Source organism: Rhinoraja longicauda, chromosome 31 (assembly GCF_053455715.1).
Source record: "Rhinoraja longicauda isolate Sanriku21f chromosome 31, sRhiLon1.1, whole genome shotgun sequence".
In the NCBI taxonomy this organism is placed as follows: Eukaryota; Metazoa; Chordata; class Chondrichthyes; order Rajiformes; family Arhynchobatidae; genus Rhinoraja; species Rhinoraja longicauda.
This window is the reverse complement of record NC_135983.1, coordinates 16325624-16347306: the sequence shown is the minus strand read 5'-3', so window position 1 is coordinate 16347306 and position 21683 is coordinate 16325624. Positions and strand designations below refer to the sequence as shown.

Below are 21683 nucleotides of genomic sequence, written 5' to 3'. Positions count from 1 at the left end.
CTGGAAAGTGGGATGCTTTTAAAAGTATGATGCAAGAGGTCAGGGCATGCATGTTCCTGTTAGTGAAAGCAAGGGAGTAAGGAAGCTTGGAGGATGTGAGAAATTGAAGCTCTGGTCAGTAAAAAAAGAGTAGGAATGGGCAAAGAGTAGGCACCAGGGAGCAAGTGTATGCCTGAAGGAGTTTTAGAACTGATGAGCATGCTTAAGGAAATAAGAAGGGCAAAAGGGGAGTAGAGGGGAGCTCTGGCAGATAATAAAGAAAGATTTTATAAATACATTAAGTTGATATACTTTTGTATAGTATCTCAGTTGTACCGTAGAAAATACTGTAGCCTATTTATGCAACCTCTCAAACTCCAGTGACCACATGGTTTATTTTTCCCGTGATGTTAAGTAATTGGCGTCTTGTGCATCTAGGATAATTCCTTGCACGCTTCTAATTAATGCCAAGGCAATTTCTGCAGGTACTGAAGGAGCAGAGAACAATTGAAAGATGGCTGCCATCTTGCATTAATGCATTGAGCCAGCCCTTTCCCTCTCTCTCACCATCCTCTCCCCCATCCCAGTTCTCCTATGTCTTACTGTCTCCAACTACATTTTATCTCTGTACTGCCCACTCCCTTGACATCATTCTGAAGAAGGGTCTTGACCTGCAACGTCATCCATTCCTTCTCTCCAGAGATGCTGCCTGCTGCTGAGGTACTCCAGCATTTTGTGTCTACTTTTCATGTTCCGGCATACAGGTGCTATAGGAGAGAGAGAGGTGGGGGGGGGGGGGGGAAAGAGCATGTGGTGATGCTTTATTGATCGAGGGGAATGTCATTGCGGTAGTGTGAGATGACATTACTGATAGTTTGTCTGGATAGTTCGCATGGCCTTCCATATGAAAGCTATATGGATAGTCAGCTTAAACTATCCACGTAGGAATTGATCCCACAGATTCTGCCCAGTGCAAGAATGTAATCGACCAAGTCAATGCTTTCACTAACCCCAGAGGAAAATAGGTCTGCTCAGATTAAAAATAATTAGCAGGTTAATCCTGACCAAAATTAAACTAAATCTTTTGAATTCTACGTTTACAGATATATGGATAGAAAGGGTTTGGAGGTTGGTGATTACTGTCACTTATTAGTATTAATATTCACTTATTTGGCAGTTTGTGACACAATAAAATCTCTCAAACTGAAAACAAATGTACAACCAGTCATGGCTGATATTGGTTGACATCAAGGATGTGCCTAGAGGCTGTTTTGAATAGTCCTTGGCTTAACATATGAAACAACAACTTCTTTAATGTTGCAAATGCTCAGGGCCAAGATCAAAATAAAGAAATCAAGTGTTTATTTGCCATATGCACCGGATATGAACAGGAACAATGAAATTCTTTCTTGCTGCAGCTTCACATTTTTAGATGCAACAACAAGTTTACAATAAATTATCAGTGAAATAAATTGGACCATAGTGGAAAAACCGAAGTACATTGAGCAGCCATAGTAGTCGTTGAGGCTTGTCTCCTTGACCATCTCAGTCACCAATGTTATGGATGTCTTTTATGGCAGGTTAGGAGAGGGTGAAGATGTCAGTGAAAATTCCAATTAGTTGCGAGTTGAAGGTTTTGAGAATGTTGCCAGATATACCATTGGGGTTCAAATCTTTCTGAGATTGCAGCCTCGAGGAAGATCTTCTGACATCCACCTTGGAGATTGAGGTCACAGGATTGCTGGGGGCTGTGGGGCCCATGAAGGTACATTGTTACTTTCATTTTCGAAACAAGTATTGAGCTTGTCTGGAGGTGATGTGTCGCTAGTTGGTTTCAAGCAATGGTGTGTGAGCCCTGCCACAGTTGCCGAGTGTATGTCTGAGTGTCCTATTTGGTCCAGAAGCATATTTGTACAGCTCAATAGCATTCTGTGAGTCGTATGTGGACTACTTGTATAACTCTGGATCACCTGTCCTCGATGCTGCACACCTTGTCCTTAATATATTGCTGATCTCCCAGTTCATCAAAGGGTGGCTTGGGAACTCTCGGATGATTGTGGTAGAAATACCCTCAACACATTCTTTATGAAATTTGTAGCAACCGTGACAGATTTGTTCTGTTGCTGAATCCTTGAACATCACCCAGTCTAAAGAGACCAAGCAGTGTGAAGGCAGTCTGCTGCTTCCCTGACCAGTCCTGCACAAGTCTCTTCACCAGAGCTGCACTCTTATGTAGCTGACGAAATGCAAGAAAGAGCGCAGCCAGATGGTCTGATTGTTCCCACGTAGATGTAAGGGCTGGAGTCATAGGTGTCTCTGCTGGACTGGAATGGCCAAGTGCTTGATCTCTGGTGCTGCAGGTGGAGTGCCAATGGAAGTGTCTTCACGCTTGCCTTGTTGTAGTCCCCGACCAATGAGAAGATGTTGGGGTACACGCGATATGGTGTTTGTTGACAATGGCATGTAGTTAGAGTTCAAGCGCTGGCCAAACATCTGCCTGGAGGGGGATGTAGACTGCAGTCATGATGATGAAGGTGAATTCCATTGAGAGGCAGAAGGGATGGCACTTCATTGCTAGGTGTTTGGGGGGGGGGGGGGGGTGCGGGGAGAGTACAGAAATTGATTAAGATACCCACGTCGATGAAAACTTTACCATGAGGCAGACTCTGCCACAGTCTCCCTTTTCCTGATGACGCCTTTAGGTCAGTGCAATGGATTGAGAAGCCTTTGGACTGGAGAGCTAGGGGTGAGCCATGTCTCTGAAACATTACTGAAATGTCACTGCTTTATACATTTGCTCTTGACAGAAATTACTGCCTCCTGACTTGGACAAGATTGCTGCCACATGAACTGAGGTGAAATTTCACAATGTGTCCACTTGGACAATAGCTTAGCTCACAGCACAGTTTATAAATTTGATTTTTTTCTAAGCAAATGATGTATGATGGAGCTTGTAATTAGCTGTATTACAATGTAATTATAGGTCTGTTACTACTGGGAGCAATTTAGGGATGAATTTAAGAGCATTCGTCAAGAGCATTGCTGCACAAATAGATACACTGTATTTATGCAGCATATCGAATCTCCGTTGATCCAAAGCAGTTAACAAAACTAATTACATTGCAAAGTAATTATTGTCGTGTAACCGAATATGACAACTCTGCACATGTTATGATACTACCTACAGCAGCAAAATGAATGACCAGATAATTTATTTTGTGGCAGTGATGGTGTCACTCTAGTTGTTTGCTTGACTGCTTTAAACCACTGCTGCTGTGTCTGGACAGTAGCAGTAGTAGTTTTGAGATTGAGCAGATATAGTTTTCTTTAACTGCCTTGAGCTGGTACATTAAAAGTTCAGTTTTTGTAACTTCTGATTTAAACATGTTTTAAGTATGGTGTGTTTTGTGTTTCGGTTCTGTAGATGCTAAAGAATTAAGATAAATTTCATCAGATAATAAAGGTGGGTAAGAAAAGGCCTTGCATTTATATAGCATCTTTCACCATGTCAGGGCACCTTATTAAATAGTTCTGATCACTGACGTAATGCAAAAAAAAAAGGAACAGCCAATGTGCATAAATTAAGTTCCCACAAAAAAAACATTGTTACTAGCAGGGTAATCTGCTTTTGTAATGTTGATTGAGAGAAATATTTGCCCGGAAGCCAGGAATAAGTTCCCTGCTGTCCGAAAGTGTTCACTTGAAAAAAACTTGAAGAATTTTGGTCTTTTTAGAAGAAAGGGAATCTCTCTACTGCAATGTATATCAGCTGAGATATTGGTGCTGGAGTCTGTGAAATGGGACTTGAACCCACTCTCATCCTCATAATTCCTGATGTTTTAAAAATCTATCCACCTCAACCTTGAAATTACTCCAGCTAGCCTTCCACAGAGAATTCCAAAGATTCACAGCTCTGAGCGAGGAAATTTCTCCAGCTTAATCTCTTCATTCCAAAATTAGTGTCTCCACCAGGGAAAACCATTTATCATTACTCTATCATGTTGCGGAAGAATGCTCTGCCTCTGCAGACTATATAGATCAGTTCTAGGTCACCAGTTTGTCTTTTTATAAGGACTCCAATATTACTTTGCGCTAGTATTGGAGTTATTAACTTATTGCATTTTTTGGTTATCAATGATTATTGTATTTCCAGGCCTGTTATGCTGCTGCAAGTACGAATCTCATTGTTCTATTGTCGGTACATATGACAATTAAGCACTTTTGAAATCTACTGTGGCAGCTCATTAAGCAATTATATCCTTGGGTCAGAAGATCAAAACAACAAAAAGGAAAATAATGTCAGCAATGTTTATTTCCACAGAGCCTTTGGCACTTGGAAGGATGAAAGTACTCTACATACCTATATGTATGTTGGTAGTGAACTTGGTAATTGTAATTCTTTGGTTAGAATGAGTTACAATATCTGAATATGTATGATATATATTAACCTGTGAATTGGCAGAATTGCAAATAGAATGTTGTAACATTTGCAGCTAAATAGTTTCATTTAAATGACTTGTGGCAAAATCATGAAAGGTAGAATTCTCGGTTCAGCTCGGCGAAATCAATACAAATAACGGAAAAATTGGACACTTCCCACACCTGACCATGAGCCAGTGATTCCTTTTGGGGAATCTGTGCATACTTAGGACGAGGGTGAGCTCAGCTTGGATGTGTCGCCCTCCAAAATAGTCACAGCTAGATTTGCATTTCAATAGAAGTGCGTGCAGCCAACAGGGTAGCGCTTTAAGGAGTGACGCGAGGAAAAAAGGTCTCGGTATGAAGAACTATCCGTGATGGGTGTGGTTGGTGTCTTCCAGATACTGCACTCCCGAATTTTCGCCACTGTTCACAAACACAAAGGGGAAAAAAATCCTTTTGCAAACTTTGTCTGACAGAGCTCAAAATACCAAATGTTCAGCCAAACTGTCTGCTGTTCAAGTAGCAGTATCCCTCTGTATTTGCTTAATGTGTTTCCAGAGGCAATAATAGACCCAAGATTTGTGAAATGTAATTTTTAAAAAAAGAATGGCGAAGTACTCTTGATGGACCAAATGGCCTAATTCTCCTAAAATTTATGATCTTATGACGTAATTTCAAAAATAATGAGTCCTTGATTGTTAAAAATCCTACTAACGTGGTGTCCTGCCGACATCGGTCGTAACTCTCCATGGCCATTTCATTTGAATCTTTTTTTGTACTATAATATCTGGAAATCTTGCAAGCCATGCTTAAGCTATTTTGGAGTTGTGAATTAAACATGTTTTAAATTTGTTTGCAAAATGTAGATCAGAAAAGCAGGCCATCATTTGGGATCATCAGGCACTGGAACATTAGTGCCTTGTAGAACACTAGTCTGCATTCACTCTTGTTTGGCTACACCTCTGTCGACAGATTTGTGTAGACTGTCTATTGATCCCATTCATCTTAGATCATTCAGATCAAGGATGGTTTGCTTTCATTCCAGAGCTGTGGGTTCGGAGGTAGCTGATAAGGTCCATATGTGATCCAAAACCACTACGATAGATGGGACTGGAGGTGTTTGATGGGGTCAGTGGATGGGTAGTTTGTGACATGATCTCTTTCTGCCGATTTAAGCTGGGCTTCCTTGTGGTTCTGATGGAAAGATTTGAAGCTTTGTGTGCCAATCCTGATGCTACTGCTCCACTGAGCAGTCGTGGGCCAGGCATCCCCAGGAGTCACTGAGGATGTTGCAGTTTTTCTGAAGAGAATTTGATGGCTCCCTTGAATATTTATCCTCTGGTCCCGATCCGAAACATTGTCCAATTCTCTCCACAGATGCTGCCTGACCCATTGAGCTCCTCCAACAGCTTGACCTTTGCTTAAAATAGTATAGCTATTTTTGGTCTTGGGTATCAGCCCTGGAAACAGTGTGGCCTGCCCAATGTGGCCAATGAATGTAATTAGGGCCTCGGTACTGGGATCATTTGGCCTGGGAGAGGAAACTGATGTGGATTCACTTGCCGGTAGATTTAGAAGAATTTGCAGACAGTGCTGGTGGTGTATGTCCATTGCTTTGAAGCACCTGCTGCAGGTAGTCTGAGTCTCAGAATTACAAAGGGCAAGAATTACTGCTGTTTGTGCTGGATATGAAATCTTGATCTTCAAATAGCCTTTGTCTGGAAAAGGCTGTGCCGAAGGTGATTGTAAATCTGGAGAGACAGTTCCAGAAATGTGAGACTTGTTGTTCAGGATCTTATTGTGGATCTTTATTGTCAGTGTGATGTTTCACAGTGGAGACAGGTTGACACAACCTGTTGTTTTTGTGGATGTTGGTTATAAAACCCATCCTGTCATGTTTTTGTAAACAAGTTGTTGTTGAATTTGGTGCTCGGCCTCTGAACACATGCAAACACTGGCATCAAATCTTGACTATTAAAGTCTGAGTCACCTGGGTTCTGGAGTGGAGTTGATGTGGGTAAAACAATTCCCCATTAGTTCTGTAAATCATTTCCTTTCTGTTCGGAAGCCTGTTGGAGGTGAGCTGTGGTGCTGAGATGAGAAAGATTGGAAAATGCCGTGTCAGTGAGCCACCACTGCTTGACAGTTGTCAATGTCATCGGCCCACCAATTTCCATGTCGTTTACATTCCCAAAATCTTTCAACATCTTCAGTAACTCTTTATGACCCCATTTCCACGTTCATTAACTTCAATCTGACCCATTGTAACCTTCTTTCCTTGTAGATTTTCCATTGATACCAAAGTCTTACCTATTCTTGCATTTGAGAACCCTTTCCCCAGTACCTATGCTTTGATTCATGGACTCCACTTCATCTTACTTATATATCCAACAACTTTTAATTTCTACCTGCTTTTCCTACTTGCTTCTGCCATTGTGTGCACCATCTAATTCCTTGTAATACCAGATTTGCTGAGTTAAACCTGTTGCGTTGATATAATCTTCTGATTCATTTAAAGATAAGTTTTGAAAAGTACAATCCAGTATTAATATTAACTGGCAGAGTAAAGAAAATATTCGGTTGGAAATTTTGAAATGCTAACATGCTTCTGTTTTTCTCTTCTCCTTTCGAAGATTGCTGCTAAAATAGATGCTGGGTCACATCTGAACAATTCTACTCCTGTGGTAGATCCTGCTGTCTATGGCTATGGGACTCAGAAACGGACACTGGATGATGGGGGTAAGCCAGGGTATTGTTGACCAAACCTGACAGCACTTGTATTTCTTGTTTCTTGGCGTAGTCTCTTGATTTTGGGGGTCTTTATTTGCATACATTGTGGTAGTTGATTTAAAATCTTATCATATAGAACAGCGGACAAAATGTTGAAGCATTAGTGCATTGGTCGGGGATATTCACCTTCTGTCATACCTTCTGTATGGCGGATACAACGGTAGGACAGCACCCTTGTAGGTTTTACAACAAATAAGCTGAGCGTCTGAGGTGGTAGTGTATATTGGTTTGAGATCTCCTTCACGTTGATGGGTCAGATGATGACTCGCTGTGTCCCATGGTCTGCTTTCTTTTAGCTGCAATCTTCACCCTGTGTTTTGGGTTGATGTCCACAAAGACTGCACTGGTCTTGTATTGGAGCATAGAATAGTACAGCACCGGGACAAAGCTTTCAGACCACTAACTGTGCCGAACGTAATGCCTACTCATCCCTTCTGCCTGCACGTTCTCCGTATCCCTCCATTCCCTGCATATTCATGTCTGTCTCAAAGCCTCTGAAACCATTATTGTATATGTTTTCACCGCCACTCCAGGCAGTACGTTTCAGACACCGTAAACTCTTAAGTAAAAACTTGCCTTGTACAACTGCTTTAAACTTTCCCCTCTCTGACCTTAAAGCTATGCCCTCGTATTTGATTTTCCCACCCTGGGGGGGAGAACGGTGTGCACTGACTACCTTGTATGCCTCTAATAATTTAATAAACTTCAGGCCTCCCCTTAGCCCCTGAAGTATTATTTCTAGATTTGGCTCTGTGTCTGTTGTAAATGCCACGACCTGGTCACAAAAGCTTACTCAACAAAAAAACTTGACTCGTTGAGCAATGTGTTTCTAAAGTTTGAGAGTTATGAATAAAGAGCATCTATAATTTTGTCATCGGTTGGTTAGGTTTAAGAATGGCAACAAGAATTGCTTCCTGCCTTGCTCTTGCAATGCAACAAGATTCCATGCCTTTGTTACATACATTTGCCAACCAGGAATCCTTTGGTTCCCAGTTGCTGGAGGTGGTACCTTTTGCTTTCCTCTCACTGTTGCTAACCCCATTCACTTCCTCTGATAACTCGTGGCTCTTGGGGAGTGATTATCGGTGTTCACTGTGATTATCGGTGTTCACTGTGATTAACTCTCATCTTGAGATGTGCACTTGTGCTTGTCTGGTTTGGAGGTTATTGGAGTTGGGTTGGGTCGGGTCTCAGTTGATACAGGGTTAATAACCGCAGTAAAGCAAGACACTCAATTCACCATTAAAGCCGTCTTGACTCCTGGAAATCATACCAGGAATCTTCACAACCTGAAAGCTGCTCCACCGATTATCTTCAAGTAGGTCTTGAGTTTTTCATGTCTGACCAGGAGCATTTTATTTTCCCGTGTCTTTGAAGGTTGGTATTCTTGGCTGATAAAATAATATAGTGTTCATATTTTTCAGCCACTGCAATGGTCTCACACAATAGTATTCAAGATGTAAGGCTGAATTAGCATACTCTTTACTGAATTCATTTTAAAAGATTGATTACAATTATACAAAGTATATGCATTTACTGGAATAATGTCATTGGCAGCTCATCCCTAATTATACTTGAAGGTTGTGGTGGGTAAGCTTCAGTAACTGTAGTCCTTTTGTTGAAAATACTTTAACAATGTTGTTCATTAGCTAGGTCCAGGTTACAGATGCAGCAAAGATGAAGAAATGGCAATGTATTTTCACATTAAGGGCAGCACAGTGGAGTAGTGGTAGAGCTACTGCCCTATAGCGCCAGGGACCTGGGTTCAATCCTGACTATGGGTGCTTGTCGGCACAAAGTTTGTACGTTCTCCCCATGACCTGTGTGGGTTTTCTCAGAGGTCTTCTGTTTCTTCCCACACTCCAAAGACGTTCAGGTTTGTAGATTAATTGGCTTAGTATGAATGTAAAAAATTGTCCCTGGTGTGTGTGGGGTAGTGTTAATGTGCGGGGATCCCTGGTCGGTGTGGAATCGGTGTGGCCTGTTTCCGCGCTGTATCTCTGAACTAAATTTGAAGGGCATGTAACAAGGAGGGATAGGCTCCTGACTTTTGCCTGCTAGACAGTGGAAGCTTTTGGGGTATCAAAGAGATGAATAACTCGCGATAGGGCACCCATCTTTTCAGACTGTTGATGGTGTGCAGAGTCTTTCTTACCTCTGTGAAATTAAGATCTTATGGTCCATGTTTGGACCAAAGACATGATGCCATTTGGAGGCAGTGGTTCTAATGAAACCCAAACCAGACACTGAGCAGGTTAATGGTGCATAAGTGTCACTAACATTATCTAACACCTTGATTGGACAAACTGGATTATTTCTATCCGGTTCCTGATGGTGTTGTAAATATGCTGGCACAGCTTGGCTAAAGGTGTGGCCACCATTTAGAGTGCAATGTTGAATCAATGAAGCATGAAATAAGAACAATTATGGCACTCATTGCAGTTGCTTTTAAATTTTATTCTCGTAAATGAAAATGCTGGAAACGCTCAGCAGGTATGGCACCATATGCAAAGGGAGAAATATTTCAGGATGCTGACATTTCATTAGAGCAAGGAAAAGTTAGAAATCAGATTTTTACATTACAGAAAAAGTGGAGGTTTGGAGAGATAATGTTGGAGTCAGACTTGGATTTTGAGTGATACAAATGTTGATAGACTGTCTTAGTCTAGGGATGGTGCTGGCTGGGAGAATTGAGAAAGCTTGTTTATTACAGCTGACTGACAAAAGATAGTAAGTGCAGAGAAGAGAAGGGGAAAAAAACTATGCCGGAACTGAGATATCAAACTACTGTTTGAAAAAACTACTGTGCTGGAAATCTGAAATAAAGCAATGATGAAAATACTCCAATGACCAAACATCATGTGTGAACATAGAACAGCACAGCAGAAGAATGAACCCACTACCCCACACACACAACGTCCATGCTGAAGATGATGCCATGTTAAACTAATCTCATTTGCCTGCACATGATCCCTATCACTCCGTTCCCTGCATATGCCCATCTAAAAGCATTTTAAATGCCCATAGTGTTTTGTCTTCACCATCGCCAGCTGGCTGCACTTTCGACGCACCCACCATTCTGTAAGAGAACATTTTTTGCCCGCATATTTCGTTTTAAACTTTGCTCCATCCACCCGCTGCCCCCCTTCACCTTGACGCTATATCCTCTTCCATCCTGGGGGGAAAGTTCTGACTGTTTACTCAAAAGCTAGTGTGAAGATGTAAAGACTGACGTAACATTACAAATTGATGATCTTTTATCAGACCAAAACTGGAATAAAGTGGAAAGTTTAGTTATCTGAAATTGGTGAGTTTATTGAGTTTTGCCAGCTGTGCCCTCATATTGATTTTCAGCAAATTGTATACAAGTGAGCCCAGGTCTCTGAATGGTGATTCACTCTTACCATTTGATATACTTTCCTCTTCTGTTCTGTGCTCCAGAGTAGATTACCTAGCATTTTTCTACATTGTGTTCCATCCAGCATTTTCTCACTCACTCTTTCAGCTTGTCTGTGTCCCCATGAGCCTACTTTACATCCTCCTCGCTATTCAATCCCACCATGTTTAGTATTGTCGACAAACTTGGAAATGTGACAATTGATGTCTGATGATAAAGACATTGACAGCATATTACTTTGAGACATTCCCTAGAAGTTTACAAGAGCTGTGTCCAATAAAATGCATCTTTAATGGTTAATTTCATCTTTGGATCGCTACCAGTTTTCTTAGTAAAGTTTTTCACCTTTTAGTTTGTTTCTGAAAGGTGTACAGTACAGTTGTCTGCTCCAGTTTTGTTATGACTACAGTTTAAATTTGATTCGGACCTACATACAAAAATTGTCTCTTTGGTTTCATTTAAGGTAATGAATTATATTTAAATTTTGTTTCCATTGCCAGTTAATCTAAATTATATTTTTCTGCCTCGGATAACTTTTTCCTAATAATGGTTTTGTGGAGTACCTCGTTAATGTTACTAGTCCTGTGTTAACAACATCCTTAATTCAAGTCATTGATTAATAAATTAATGTTTGAAAATGTCTGCACTAACGGGTTTGATCCTTAACCCTAGTATTTTGATTTAAGATAAATTATATAACATTTTTCAACATTATGCTGTTTAAAAATAAAATGGTTTGCAGACTTATTTTCTGACTGCAGAGGTACTGCTGAATAAACATGCTTTGTAGACACTCAGTGGTCGTAAAGCCTAACTGTGATTGTACAGCTTTGATTTTTGTGTACGTGGGTTGTTTCATTTGAGTTTCAAGGCTATATCATATTTGTTACTGATATTTGCCTGTTTAGTAAATTGCATTTATCTTTGGAAATTTGAGAATCCGTGGGTGCTTTTGTGACATCCTGCAGCTACATATACACAATTGCCATGTCAGATTGATAGATAGGAGTAGAAGGATTTTACTTGCTGCTAAACTATTTATCATGTGTATGAAATTTAATTATTTTGCATTTAGCTGCATTTAGTACCCGTAACAATACAGAATAACAACAGTTGATTCTGGTTGCTTCTGAAAATGCGAGCTTAACCAAATTCATTTTAATTTTGGTATTGTAATGCTTTACTTCAAATATTTAATCATAATGGAAATTAATGCAATCTTCAGGATTACCATAACAGATATTTCATCAGTTGACAATTTGAACAAATGGTCCCAAACAAAATTTTTAATGAATCACTGCAGAATCTTCCCTTTGACTGTGATCAAGAAAATCATCATATGCTAGCTCCTTCCAGTGTTTGAAGGCCACTTAATAGGGTTGCAGTGTGATTCACTCCAAGAAGTACAATAGATGCGATCTTTGCTGCACAACAAGTCCAAGAAAAATGTAAAGAGCAGCACATGACTTTATTCAAACGTATAAAAGCTTTCAAGTCTGACAAAGGGTGCATATGGAGAATTCTCCTGAAAATTAACTGTTCCCAAATTACCATTTTACATTTACTACATGTGTAAGAAGGAACTGCAGGTGCTGGTTTAAACCAAAGATAGGCACAAAAAGCTGGAGTAACACAGTGGGACAGGCAGCATCTCTGGAGAGAAGGAATGGGTGACGTTTTGGGTCGAGACCCTTCTTCATGATCATTTTATATCACATTAATTCTCCTCAATATTCTCTGCAGTGGTACTAAATTTTGCCATGCTGAGCTTTCCGTTGGATGAGAATTGATTTTTTTGTTGGGGGGGAGGAGGAATGGAAAACTGTTGACCTTTTTCTTCCACGCCTGAGTCAAGATCACCCCACTACCAGTCATTGATTTACTGTACATAGATTAAATGTGTATATGCATGTGGGACCAATATTTAAGTCATTGTTAATGACATCAGAAGTATTTGAGGATAGCCTTAAATCCAAAAGACCAATGTGCTCTATCAACCTGTTCCTGCTCACCACACCAACCCCATGACATTCTAAATCTATGATGAGACCCTGGGAAAACCTGGATAATTTATCTTATCCTGGATGCCAGTTCATGATGAAGGCTTACTGCGATATTGAAACCTTCATCACGTCAATGCACCAGCACAGACTTTGGCTGAATGAAGAAATGTTCCAATCTCACACTGGTATGATGCTCATCACTGAAGTAGCAATGGTAAACATGAATTGCTGGAGTAACTTAGCTGGTCGGGCAGCATCTCTGGAGAGAAGGAATGGGTGACGTTTCGAGTCAAGACCCCTTCAGACTGACGACAGGGGAGGGGGTGGGACAAAGATAGAATGTAGTCGGAGACAGTAAGACTAGTGGGAGAACTGGGAAGGGGGAGGGGATAGAGAGGGAATGCAAGGGCTATCTGAAGTTAGAGAAGTCAATGTTCATACTGCTGTGGTGTAAACTATCCAAGCGAAATATGAGGTGCTGTTCCTCCAATTTGCGCTGGGCGTCATTCTGACAATGGAATAGGCCCAGGACAGAAAGATCAGATTGGGAATGGGAGAGGGAGTGGAAGTGCTGAGCCACCGGGAGATCAGGTATGTTAATTCGGGCTGAGCGGAGGTTTCAGCGAAACGATCGCCGAGCCTGCGCCTGGTCTCGCCAATGTAGAGAAATTGACATCCGGAACAGCGGAAACTGTAGATGAGGGTGGAGGAGGTGCCGGTGAACCTCTGCCTCACTTGGAAAGACTGTTTGGGTCCTTGGATGGAGTCGAGGGGGAAGGTAAAGGGACAGGTGATGCAACTCCTGCAGTTGCAGGAGAAAGTACCTGGGGAGGGGGAGGTTTGGGTGGGAAGGGACAAGTTGACCAGGGAGTTGCGGAAGGAACAGTCTCTGCGGAAAGCAGAAAGGGGTGGGAAGATGTGGCCAGTAGTGGAATCCCGTTGGAGGTGGCAAAAATGTTGGAGGATTATATGCTGTATGTGGCGACTGATGGGGGGTGGAAGGTGAAGACAAGGGGGACTCTGTCGTTGTTACGAATGGGGGGAGGGGGAGCAAGAGCAGAGCTGCAGGATATCGAGGAGACCCTAGTGAGAGCCTTATCTATAATGCAAGAGGGGAACCCCCATTTCCTAAAGAATGAAGACATCTCCGATGCCCTGGTATGGAACACCTCATCCTGGGGGCAGATGCGGTGTAGACGGAGGAATTGGGAGTAGGGGATAGAGCTTTTACTGAATAGCAATGTTCTTCCTTTGCTGACTATTGAGAAGCCGTGGACACCAGATCTCAAAACCCGAGTACCATCTACACTATCTGCAAAATATTACAAATCTCTTTATGGGAAGAGAACTAATGACCATATATTCTAATGCCAGTCTGCCCAGCAGTGAGGAACCCAATCAACGTAGCTTGCTACGATAGATAGGCTTCCACTATGTGCCTGACACCAAGCTCCAAACAAATGAATTAACTTTGAGCTCCATCAGGGCATGAGACTTCCAGGATAAAGAAAACATTCCAAGGGCATTCTCACTATCTTCTTGAAAAAGGAGAGGGTGTGTCCAAGAAGGCACCAAATACCGTGCATATCTGTGATTGGAGAATGCACAGGCTGCACAAGTGTAGCAGAAAGAGTGCACAGCATTCCAAACAATTCTTCCACCCCTCCTGTCACCAGCTCCATCTGTGGTAGAGTCTACAGATCCCAACTCCGGGACCTACAGTACCAGAGTGGACGCAAGAGATCCTGCCTGACCCAATGTGACATAAGATTTTAAAGCATTATATCTGGCTGAGTAGATTGACTTTAGTGGAGCAACAAATACTTTGTGCTGACTATGTTCCTGATTTATATGAATCCAAAAGAAGGATTGTTGGATAGAAAAGTAGGAATTGTGGGAAAGCAATTGCAAATTGTCTGCAAATTTCTCATAGTTCCGACATTTCAATAAATCCTTGATTTATGCCATAGAAAACAAGTTAAACAGTAAAAACAGCCTGCAAATAATCTTCCAGCCCTTGATTTCTTTTGTCAAGCTACCAACTTAGTTCCTGTTGACTGTGAATCTTGCACCTTCCAATAACAAAGCAGGTATTTTAATAGATGGTCTCATTTTAAGGAGGGCACTTGTGTGGGTTAACATGCTTGTGAATCAACCTATGGAGACAGATTTATTTGTGCTTTCTGACTAACTCTGCTTTCTCTATTTTCCAGTGGTGAATCAACTCGGAATGGTGCATCAAAGGTAAGCTTGTTGTAATTATTATTTATTTTCTAACCGTTCTTTATGCATTTATTTGTACAGCTTTAAGGTGCTCTAGAATAATTATCAGATGCTAAGAAAGAAATTATCCTCTTGTGCGGTTTAAAAAAAAAATTGTATACAGTCCTAGTAGAATGGGTGACTACATAAATCAGTATCATGCCAATACACAATGCATGCACAATTAACATGGAGGTACAGTGTGTGCTTACAATTGTATCAAAAGATCCTCCAATATGATTTTTGTATTGACCTTCGTGCTTTGTTGTACTGCTTATAATATTTGCACTGTATGTTTGTGGCTACCATTAAAGGTTTCATAATATCATGCTGTTACCAGAAAATGAAGATATAGTGTAGAAGCAAACAACTGCAGATTCCAGTTAACACACAAAAGGACACAAAGTGACGGAGTAATTCAGCAGGTCAAGCAGCATCTCTGGAGAACATGGAAAGGGGACGTTTTGGGTCGAGGCCCCCTTCAGACTGGTTGTAAGGGGGTGGGGAGGAAAGAAAGCTGGAAAAGGCGAGAGGTAGGACAAAGTGTAGCAGGTAATAGGTCGACACAAGCGAGAGAAGTTTTTTTTCGCTCGGGTGTCCTAGAATGGAAAGTCTCATCTTGGGAGCAGATGCGGCTGAGACGGAAGAACTGAGAGGAGGCAATAGTGTCTTTGCAAGGGGCAGGGTGGGAGGAAATGTAGTTCAGATAACATTGCGAGTCGGTAGGGTTTTATAGTAGACATCAGTTGATCATCTGTCCCCTGTGATGGAGACTGAGATCAAGAAAGCAAAGAGATGTATTGGAGATAGTCCAGGTGAATTTGAGGGCAGGTTGTATGTTAGTGGTGAAGTTAATAAAATCCACCAGTTCCGTATGGGTGCAGGACGGTGTGAACCATTGCTAACCATTTTAGCTCCTCCATTCCCACACTGACCTTTCTGTCCTTGGCCGCCTCCATTGCCAGAGTAAGGCCACACGCAAGCTGGAGGAACAGCAGTCCTCCCCCCTCCCCTGTCGTCGTTCTCTCCCCCTTCTGCGGGGCTCCACCTGGACATCCACCTATTTCGACTCTCCCCCGCCTCTCCTGCTACATTCCCCCCTGTGACTTCATAATCTTCAAACCAGTCTCATACCTACTGTTCTTATCTCTGTCCTTTGTTCCAAACATCTGCCTGTCAACCACCCCCTTGCCTGTGACGACCTATTCCCATGCGTTATCCCGCCTCTCCCCTTTACCAGCTTTTTTTCCCCCACCTTACCATCAGTCTGAAGAAACGTCTTGATTCGAAACGTCACCTATCCATGTTCTCCAGAGATGCTGCCTGACCTGCTGAGTTATTCCAGTACTTTGTGAAAAAGTTGTTTTTATGTAATGTAGTGCTCCTTGGTTGTTACATATGTGCACGTAGTTTTGGATTAACGGTTAAAGTTACACTACGTATTTGTACTGGACCTGTAGTTTACCCACCTTCCCCAACCATGGCCGTGCAAATTAAAATGTTGGTATAATTTTGATAATTGCTGCACTGGGAAGGAATCCTAGACATCCTCATTAATGCAGCACTGCAGGACTTAAAAAGTAAAGTTTGATTCCTCGCTCAATCCACTTTAGTTGACCAGGAAAACCTGGTGGTTGCTTAGGAAGAGAGAAGGCACACCTGATTTCTTTCTTCACCACAATTAACAATACCCAGGGCTGCCAAACCCAACGCTGGTGGTGGTTGGAACAACGCAGCTCCTGCCAAGGTCAGGGCGGGATTTTGATCCTGAGAACTGTTCGTTACACTCAAATTGGAAATGTGCTGTAAAACAGAGTTCCTGCACAGCAGCAGATGCCTGCACTTTGCAGCAACAGGCAAGTCCTCCCTGCTGGTCTTCCAGATCTTTTATGTAGAGGCTGTACTTAGGTTGGGTGCTCATAAACTGCCAATGAACTGTATTGCTGCCGTTAACTTTTTTTAAAGTAGTTAAACAGCTCTAGAAGTGTTTGGTTTTTGTATGCTTGAACTATGTGAATATACTCATGTCAAAGAGAGATACTTGTATTGGGACAAAAGTGTGCACATAAACCAGAATATTCTCGGATTTTGTAAACACCATTTGTCAAATTCTTCTTTCAGGACTATAATGTCTGAAGAGTACAAAGTGCCTGATAAAATGGTTGGATTCAGTAAGTATGAAAGTTTTGATGTGTAAATGGTTTGTTAATTAAATGCAATAAATTGTATTCAAACTCGGGTATGTTTTTTTAATGTAAAGCATTATGCTGATGATCCCGCCACACTAACTTATTCTCTTTAGTTTTTTTAATTTTGAATGGGAATCTCTTGTATATTGCACAGTTGGAAGCATCATTTGACAAGATAACGATTGAAAGTGGCAGTTTCATTGTGTTAGCTTTAATGTTCTTGTCATCCTATTGACTTGGATTGTTGCTACTACTCTTTACAGTCATTGGCAGGGGAGGAGAACAGATATCTCGAATACAAATGGAATCTGGCTGTAAAATACAGATTGCACCTGGTAAGCATTTTTTATAGTAAATAAATATACAAATTAGGAGTAGGGGACGGCTAATTATCTCCTGCCCGTTGTTCTGTTCTACAAAGTTATCGCTGCTTTACAACCTCAATGCTACATTTCCATATAACTACTGGTAATCTTTTCTTCTCAAGAACCTGTCAACATTCACATTAAATATACTGAAGGACTCGGCCACAACCAGTCTTGAACAGAGTTCCAACGACATTCAGCCTGAACTCTTTCCAAGTGCCGAAACAAAAATCACTTAATTTTGGTCACAAATGAGATTGCTAATTTGTACACGTGGAGCCCTAGTTTTAAATTCTCTGACATCCTCTTCACACTTACCATTCAGGGCCTTGTGTTTCAGTCAAGATATCTCTCATTCTTTTAAATTTTGGCAAATACAAACCGAGTCAAAGTTGTACAGCATGGAAACCGCCCCTTTGACCTCTGAGACTCAACTGACCAAAAAGCATCCATTTGCACCAATCACTGTGCTAATAAAGTCTGTCCAAATTTTCCTCATAAGACAGCCTTTTCTCACATATTTGTCTAATACACCTTTGCTGAACTATATAAGGAGACCAGGTACTTCAAACCTGTGCCCACCACTACCTTATATAATCGGAGAGTAACCTTTCTGCTTTTGTATTCATTACCTGTTATAATAAATGCTAACGTTGTTAACTTTTCTAAATACTTCCTGTACTTGCAAACTAGCTTTTTGTGAGTCGTGTACTAAAACATCCAGATTCCTCTGCATCTCAGAACTCTGCGGGTTCATCATTCAGAAAATTATATTTTCCCTGCCAAAGTGGATGGTTTACATTTTCCTACATTATGCCCCATTTGTCAGATCTTTGCCCATTCATTTAGTATCCCTTTGTAGCCTCTTGGATCCTCTTCACAACAGACGTTCCTACCTAACTTCATCCAAGTCATTTGTATAAATCGGCAAAGTTGAGATTCCAGCAGTAACGGCGCATCACTTATGACATCAGAAAAGGGCCAGTACTTGCCTTCTCTTTCCTATTAGTGGCCTGTCTTCTATCTCCGTCACTGTCCACATCGGTATTTTGCTTCTTGCGCCATGAGCTTTTATATTCCACAATAATCTTTGATGCAGTACTTTCATTTTTGATCTATTTTTTAAAAGTTTCATCTTTTACATGTTTGTTTGCTGTACAAAAACATTTAAGTAGATCTGTAGCAATTCTATGGTAATTGGAACCCTAATTTTCGTTTGGGTTGACCGTTTTTCTTTGCACCTGTCAAGATAGTGGAGGTCTTCCAGAGAGGTCCTGCACGTTAACAGGCTCCCCAGAGAGCATTGAGTAAGTGTCTTTGTCTTCTCTTCACCTGACTGTTTATTTGACACAGTCAAATAATTGTTGACTGGTATGTAATTTGTACTTCCATGCATGCTCCCTTTTTTATATCCATTCTTAAATTGTCCTCAAAAGTCAAAAAAATGCTCGAATTAATCATGTTCTGCGGTACACACGTCAATTAAAAATGAAGCTACATTTATTAACAATTGTTTTCAGGTGGAGTACCGTCTGTTTTGATTTTTGACTATTCAATTTCTATTTTAAGTAAAAGGATAAAATCAACACTTTAAAAATAAAACATTTTATTAAATTAATCTATACTAAAACTCATCTTGTATGTATGTGAGTTCCCGAAATACGGCCAAAACGGTACACAATAGCGCAACAATTTTAGGCCCACCTTATTCACCTGCGGTGTGCATTGATCAAGTTTCGTTACATTTTAAAAGTAATTAACTTAATAAACTTTAATAGATGCTCCCCACGCAGCAGCGCCGGGAGGACCGGCGTGCCTCGCGCCTGACCTTCCTCCCATGGTGCAGAGCGGCGGCAGAGGGTCAAAGAAGATGGCCGCCGGCAGGACGAACATGCGGCAGCGCCTTGCAACCGCTCTCCTGCTGCTGGCCGCGGGGGTCAGTGGCTCCCTCTCCCCTTTCCTCTCCCCCTTCGCCCGGCCCCGGGGGAGACTCCCCGGCCGGCAACGGGTCCACGGGTCGTCAGTTGGGGAAGGGGTGCCGGGCCCGCAGGAGATGCTTGGACACGGGTCGTCTAGTATACACTAAAAATGTATACAGTTTAAGAATAAGGGGTAGGCCATTTAGAACTGAGATGAGGAAAAACTTTTTCAGTCAGAGAGTTGTGAATCTGTGGATAGAGCTCTTAAGGATAGCGGAGTCAGGGGGTATGGGGAGAAGGCAGGAACGGAGTACTGATTGAGAATAATCAGCCATGATCACATTGAATGGCGGTGCTGGCTCGAAGGGCCGAATGGCCTCCTCCTGCACCTATTGTCTATAAAGGTGCCGGAATGCCATACTGGTGCATACTGTCACAGCTAACCCACGAGGGTTAGAAGATTTATCTACTGTCAAAAAGTGAAAGCAAATGCCCATTGCTAGATTATTTCACCAATAATTAACCAAAAATAAACAGAAAATAAAAGTTGGTAAGCATTTGTACTGCCGAATCATGCATTGTGAGATTCCAAGAGCAGGCAGAGCTCAATCTACCTCCTTACTAGGCCAATACTTCAATACAGGAAAATGTTCAGAGTGGTGGCATGGTTGTTTTCAGTGGTTTTCTTCCTTGCGGACAAAAAAATTGCCTGTGTGCACAGTTCATAAACAGGTGTTGCAGTGCTGGAAAACAAAATAATGTTTAACTTTCTCACTGCGCCATCACAAAAAACTAGTTGTTGCTAATATCCGTGATAACGGGTAACAAGACTATCCCTGGTTGGGCAGTGTATTGATTTTTAGAGGAAAGCTGGTGTGTAGTCAAACGCATTTCAAGGTTTTTGCATTGGAAATGTTTCCACTCTCACAGACCACTAATTTCTAGCACAATTTGAGAAAAACAGCTGGAAATACGCCAGTGGTTTAGAGCCTTATTTTATGAGTCATCGTTCACTTCAGATTCCTAGACACTGGATGATAAAGATTTCAGTTATTGTATAGATTTACGTCAATAAATGTCTTGTGGCTATTCCTTGACCATTACATTTTAAAACGCCAGGCTGCATTCAGTCTTCGTTGTTAGGATAAGTGGAATTGAGAATCAAGCTTCACTCGGAGAGTTGTGAAGATGTGGAACTCTCTGTCTCAGAAGGCAGTGGAGGCCAATTCCCTGGATGCTTTCAAGAGAGAGTTAGATAGAGCTCTTAATGATAGCGGAGTCAAGGGATATGGGGAGAAAGCAGGAACGGGGTACTGATTGTGGAAGATCAGCCATGATCACGGTGAATGGCGGTGCTGGCTCGAAGGGCCAAATGGCCTACTCCTGCACCTATTGTCGATTGTCTATTCACATTGGTCTTGTTCAAAAGCAAGAGCTCAATTCAATCCCATGAAATTGAGTTCATGAAAGTATCTGCCTGACATGCATTGAATTCTCTTAAGCGACCTATTTAAGAAGTTTGTGAAGAATTGTTTGACGCTAGATCACAACATAACTAAATGCTTATCATAATGAGATCAATCTGCTATTTTGAATATTTTTGCATTTAATATATAATTAAAAGATGACGTGTTTTAATTCTATAGTTGTATACAACCAAGCCTGGCCAGTAACTATTGTTTTGTTTTTTTAAACAGAGAAGCAAAAAGACTCTTAGGACAGATTGTGGATCGATGTCGGAATGGGCCTGGCTTTCATAACGACATTGACAGTTCTAACAGTGCGATACAAGAAATACAAATCCCAGCTAGCAAAGTGGGCCTTGTCATAGGGAAAGGAGGAGAAACCATTAAACAACTGCAGGTAAGAGACCTGAGACAACTCGGTGGCTTCATTTTTAATCACATCTTCAATTACAACAATGTCTCAATTTGAGAGTTGTGTTAGCCCATCAATTGCGTGCCCGGACTTTTGAATTGCATCGACATTTAGCACTGGGCACATTGGCATGCCCTCACAAATTCATGTGACGCCCATTTTGTAAAGTGACCAAAATCTCAGAATAACATTTATCAAAATTCAAATCTGAGAAAGAAAATTAATCTAAGTTTGACTCTCTTCAATGCTTAGTTAGGCTGATGAAAAGAAAAAAAATGCATTTCCTCCCAAAAGCACCCATAGCAAAACCTTTCGAAGAGATCCCCCCTCCCCTCCCCCAACTCACCATCAACAACACCATAGTTACATCTGTGGAGTCATTTAAGTTCCTTGGAACCATCATCTCCAGGGACCTTAAATGGGGGGCCACCATCGACTCCACAGTCAAAAAGGTCCAACAGAGGATGTACTTCCTGCAG

General features: G+C 41.5%; 1 protein-coding gene across 3 annotated transcripts in view; it reads left to right on the top strand.

Annotated features, from left to right (window-relative positions):
* Positions 1-21683, top strand: part of fubp3 (far upstream element (FUSE) binding protein 3) — an 85927-nt gene that overhangs the window by 19740 nt on the left and 44504 nt on the right. For all 3 annotated transcript variants that reach the window (XM_078425791.1, XM_078425790.1, XM_078425789.1), the window contains exons 2-7: positions 7035-7140; positions 14805-14835; positions 16975-17024; positions 17306-17377; positions 18657-18714; positions 21024-21189. In XM_078425791.1, the coding sequence (XP_078281917.1) occupies positions 7035-7140; positions 14805-14835; positions 16975-17024; positions 17306-17377; positions 18657-18714; positions 21024-21189 (483 nt within the window). The remainder of the gene's footprint in view (positions 1-7034; positions 7141-14804; positions 14836-16974; positions 17025-17305; positions 17378-18656; positions 18715-21023; positions 21190-21683) is intronic.